This window comes from Pelmatolapia mariae, linkage group LG13 (genome assembly GCF_036321145.2).
Source record: "Pelmatolapia mariae isolate MD_Pm_ZW linkage group LG13, Pm_UMD_F_2, whole genome shotgun sequence".
Lineage (NCBI taxonomy): Eukaryota > Metazoa > Chordata > Actinopteri > Cichliformes > Cichlidae > Pelmatolapia > Pelmatolapia mariae.
In genome coordinates, this window is record NC_086238.1 from 9,187,935 (window position 1) to 9,193,211 (window position 5,277).

The 5,277-nt window shown below is 43.1% G+C and overlaps 1 protein-coding gene across 1 annotated transcript; it reads right to left on the reverse strand.

The window, feature by feature from the left end:
- Positions 1-1,126: 1,126 nt before the first annotated feature.
- znf503 (zinc finger protein 503) lies at positions 1,127-4,919 on the reverse strand. Its single transcript, XM_063491347.1, has 2 exons — positions 4,284-4,919; positions 1,127-3,918 (listed from the first exon to the last, which is right to left on the reverse strand). Exons 1-2 carry the CDS (start codon positions 4,536-4,538, stop codon positions 2,494-2,496), a joined length of 1,680 nt encoding a protein of 559 aa, XP_063347417.1. The 5' UTR covers positions 4,539-4,919; the 3' UTR covers positions 1,127-2,493.
- Positions 4,920-5,277: the final 358 nt, after the last annotated feature.

Sequence of the window (5,277 nt, forward strand, 5' to 3'; positions counted from 1 at the left end):
CTGTCAAATGAGTAAAATATTAGTGAAATGTTTTTATTTAAGTATTTCTGATGTAAAGTGCATATCTGAATTTACTATTGTACTGTAATTTCATGGATTCCTTTTGTTCTGCAGAGCTCAGCGCACACCTAAGCACTTTTAGGCCTTGATGGACAAAGTGAATATGTACTTTAATACTCTGCATGCTCTAATCCCCCATGTTCTCTTTCCTCTGTGTCAAATCTCCACAGTGAGAGCTAAAGGGAGGGGGAGGGGGGGGGGTCCTGGGGAGGTGGGAGGGTTGGTAATTCATGCACACATGTGCCTGCCTGTTCCTCTAGTGACAGGGCCAGGGGGAGGGGCACATGATAAATTGCCTTCCACCGGGGACCTCCGAGCACAGCCACCATGATGTGGGTAAAAATGGAAATTGCTCCCTTTCACCGTCATTACATCAGTTTAGGACGCGTGTGGGCCTTATATACACCAAGAGATTTTTTTCTTTAAGTCTGACGAACCGCTGTGCGATAGACAAGGGACAGCATAGCTGAGGAGGCATTCTTGATAATAACAGTGGTAATTGTAACAGAGCTGGGTCAACGGCATGTCCAAGGGAGCTGAAAGATAACGCTCATGCTTGGGAGTAAACGGTAGCAAGCACACAGTACGTAAAGGCCATTCTTTGTAATTTGGGCTAAAAACCATTTTACTATAACTAATCAGTCGTGTCTGTGTGAAATCAGTTATAGCCCCGGCACACCGACTTTGATTCGTAAAGTTTTTATCCAAAAATAAGAATTATAGCACATGAAAGTTCAAATGCAAGTGAATCATCTATAGATTTATGTAAGTAAATCTATATATGAGCGTCATAAACCGAATAAGCTCTAATGCCAAAAAGAAAAAAAACTGAACTATATATGTATATATATATATATATATATATATATATATATATATATATATATATATATATATATATATATATATATATATGATTTTTTCTAAATGTTACATTTTTCAATATTTTGTTTATGCGCCTGGCCTTCTCAGATCCAAGACACGGGTTGTGAGTGTTTGCATCTGTATGAAAACCCCACAACTTTGCACAAGTCAGAGTATTTTTAATTACAAATATAGTGGCGTATACAATAGATGCACAAGGTGGGTCAGATTATCAAACGCAAAATAAATAATATCCTCCTAGCAATGGTCATCCAGTCAAAAATACACCAGTTAATAGGCTCCGCGTTTAAATGTCACCTTCTTAGAGTCTCCCTCTGTGCTTAGAACTTCATTTCTTTTTATTGTTTTTTAAAGAGGCAACGATTGCAAAAATTTATAGTGCATTAAATTTGAAACCCAGCGATTGATTCACTTCAATTGCCGTCTTTCTTTTTAAGGTTGTAAAACTGATTTTTGTTTTAATATAGATTTATTTTAATTTAGCATTTCAAAACACACATGCTCTTGATTTTTATAAACCGTAGAAAAATCAGCTGTCCTTATCGAGCATTTTGGGCGTATTTCACACACATTACGCAAGCGAACTCCACAAAACATGTCACACCCTGTCAAACAACGTATTGACAAAATTCACTCACAAGCAACCCAACTTCTCTCGAATGATTTCCTGTATAAAGCCGGTTCTACTCTCACACACACACACACTCACACACACACTCCCACTTTAATTCAAGTTTCAAGTCATCTAAAATTTGATGTTCAAAGCTCCCAAGTTTCGTTTATAATGAAGAAAGAAAAAAGAAAGATTATATGAGTCATGTGAGAAAACTGAAAACATTTGTTGTTTTGCACGATTTAAAATGTTTCGATGACAGCCGGAAAATATTTAGTTTATAGGCCAGTGTCGGCGGAAATGATCCAATCAGGCTTTCTTAACCCCAATTTAAAAAGATTTAAGAGGCCAATGTTTTGTTTTGTTTTTTTTAAATGTCAGTGTAAAATAAATTTGACTCTCGTCAGAAAATGAGGCACACGGAGATATGGAACAGAATTGTTTCTTATTTTTTTCCAGAATACATACAAAAAAATACCAATTCTCTGTCCATGGTGAACACCTGAAAAATAACGGCAATTTAAAATGTGGACAATTTCTGAAATTTAAGAAACAAACATGCATGTAAATTATTTTTTTTTCTGCTTCTCAATGAGACATTAAATAAGAACAAATACAATCATAGCAATTCCAAATTAACATCGAAATGAAGACCCCTACTTTAATTAGTATTCTAACATATGTGTGTATGTGTATGTGTGTGTTTCACTTTAACTAGTTCAGCTTCAACATAATGCACTTTTTGAGTTGCTCAAATATTTTTTTTTTCCATTTGCAGATATTACCGCCTGCTTTTAAGCCGACATATAAATAAATACAGTTGAAGTCCACGGATCCCGCCCTTAAGTTTAGCGCACTTAATATAAAAGTCTTTATATTTGCATTCTTAGTACTATAAACTTTTCAGAGTCTTTTATTTTATTTTTTCCTTCTTCTCACTGATATCCAAGCGCTGATGCTGTGGTGAGTCTCTGGCCGTACAGTGCATAGGGGGAGTAGTAAGGGCCGGTGGCTGCGGGGACAGGAACAGGGGCACCGGGGGTTGGCAGGGGGCTTTTGGAGTACGGATGATAGCGGCTGCTGAGTCCTAACGCATGATGCGGGCTCCTTAAAGCCAAAGTCCCGGGACTCCCGGGGGCTCCTGACGGTGGCATGTGCATATGGCAGGCCATGGCTGCTGCTGCAGCACTGGCCAGCGAAGACGACCCGGGATAACCGGATATCAACTTTTCAGCCCCAGTAAAAGCAGTGTGTGTCCTCAGGTGATTCAGGAGCTCTTCCGAGGTGGAGAAACGCTTGTCGCACGGTCCATTTGCCGACACCCAATTACAAACGTGGGGGAGAGGGTCGTTGGGAAGCATGAAACCGTATGGGTACAGGGGGTGTCCGCTAAATGATGGCGCTGAGGAATGAACGCCGTGTATGGGGTGTGACGGGTACATTAGTGGGTAGCTGGACTTGAGGGCGTTCGCGGCAGCTGCAGCTGCAGAGTCGTGCGTGCAGGAAGCGGTGGCCGCGCCTGCTAAATGACTGGCACAGTGGTAACTGAGGCAGTAAGGGTCTCTGCACAGGCTGGCTGACATGATGGACGGTGGAGAAGCCCCAGCCAAGGGGCTGGATCCAGCCTTACTGCAGCCCAGTGAACTGGCCAGCTGTGCGTTTACCAAGCTCCCTCCGTGGGGCAGGAAGTGCTGAGGGTAGCCAGCATAGGCCCCAGCCAAGCTACCTGGGTATGTCATACCAGCAGGAGGCAAAGGAAAAACTGTCTGTCCCGGTTTGTAAGGAGAAACCGGCGCCACAAGTCCTGACCCGAGAACGGATGCGGAGGATACAGAAGTAACAGACTCCGAGGAGGAGGTGGTTTTACTGCCAGGCGTCGTCTCCTGGTGTTGGTTCACCTCCACGTTAATTCCACCACAACTCACGCTTATCCTGCTGTGGCTAGTGGTGCCAGAGCCGTCCGTAGAGCCATTTTTATTACAATCAGACTCTTTCTTTTCATCCCTTTCCCCACATTTCCCGTCCGATGGCATAGGGGAGGCTGAAGTGCTGGAGCTGGGGCTGCCTGTCCGCGGTGTAAACGGCTGGCAGGTGGCGCTCGGCACTCGGAAACCAGACTTCTCTCCGCCTGAAACGCCCGAAGACGAGTCCTTCTTATCTGAAGGTTTAGAATAAGGTTTGAAGCTAGATTTGTCATCCACACCAATGTCACTCAGTTTCAAAGGGCCCGATTTAGATTCCTTCTCACTAGATCCATTTGGGGTTACGGAGGATAATTTGGAGGAGGGTGGCGGGTCCGGTTTGCCGATCTGAGAGCAGGTCTGCGCCAGCAGAGCCAGCGGACTTTTCTTGGCATCTAGCTGCAAAGAAGAAAATAAAAAGATTGATAAATACTATTAATACTCATATCTGCAGCTTTGTTTTGAGTACAGTCTCGGGGGCGAACGTTTAATCGGGATATTCCTTGGTGTTTTAAAGCGAATATATAGGTGTAATTATTTATTTAGAGGTCTTTCTAGAACAAAACTACACTAAAAAGAATCCAAAAAATAAACCAAACACATATGTGTTACATACATATCTATATATAAATAACCGCTTTAAACGCTGGAGCCACACTTGGAACAGGACATGCGATTTCAGAGAATAACAGGAACAGACTCCCAGGACGTTTCCATACGAAACAGCATTCCCTAAAAACACATTCAATCCACGCTGTTCTTACCTCTATAGGACTGACAGGGGTCGAAGGCAAAGGCTGCAGATACTCCGGGTGCAAAATGTGTCCCGACCGTGCGGTAAGCATTTTCAAGACCTTGATGGGAAGTCGGTTCGCTTGCCGTAGTGGATCAGACGGAGGTGCGGAGTGGAGAAAAGGCTTGTTGACGTTCGCTGAGCCGCTATTCCGAGAACTGCTGCTTTCCCACGCTACACAAATATCACTATTTTTTAAGGCAGACGCCGAGGGCGATGTGATCATGTCCCAATTGTCAGGAAATGTAGTGACGCTGCTTTCCACAGATTCATTAAGAAAGATTTGGGTGGAGAGAAAAAAAAAGCACCGAGCCTCTCTGCCGTGGGGTGGGGGGAGAAAAAGAATCGGAAAACGCTTCAATAATCGGTAATCCTGGTAGTAAAGGAGCAAAAGGCGCGGTAGCTGGAAGGAGACGGTGCGAGGTTATCGCAGATCCGTGTCTGCGTCTTGCACCATGAGCGCTGCGCCTGTGTGTGCGTCTGTGTGCAGGTCCTCGCTCTGTACTCCCGAAGTACGAACTGGTAGAAATTTTCACTTCAAAAGCAGCTGAATTAGTCCGAGATTAAAGCCTTTGCCGCCTTCCAATCAAATGGGACCCTGAGGTGATTGGAGGGTCAAGGGGATGTGACGTTCTCCTCTTTGTAAGCGCCTCTATTTTGACAGCTCGGGGGAGGAGATAGCGTTAAATATATTGGTTAATGTGAACGCTTACAAGTTAGAGAAAAAAATAGTGGCGATAAGGACACAACAGTGTGCAGAAGAGTGAGTAAATAACACCATAAAAGAACGATCCATACACTTATTATAGTTAACAATCATGAAACATAGTCGCTCTACTCTGGATCATTCATTTATCTGATCTAATATTTGATATATTCAAGTTTTGTTCAGGGGTGAGGGGATAAATGGGACTCAGTTTATCCGTCCTGTTTTCAGTTGATATTTAAATTATTTACTTAATGTT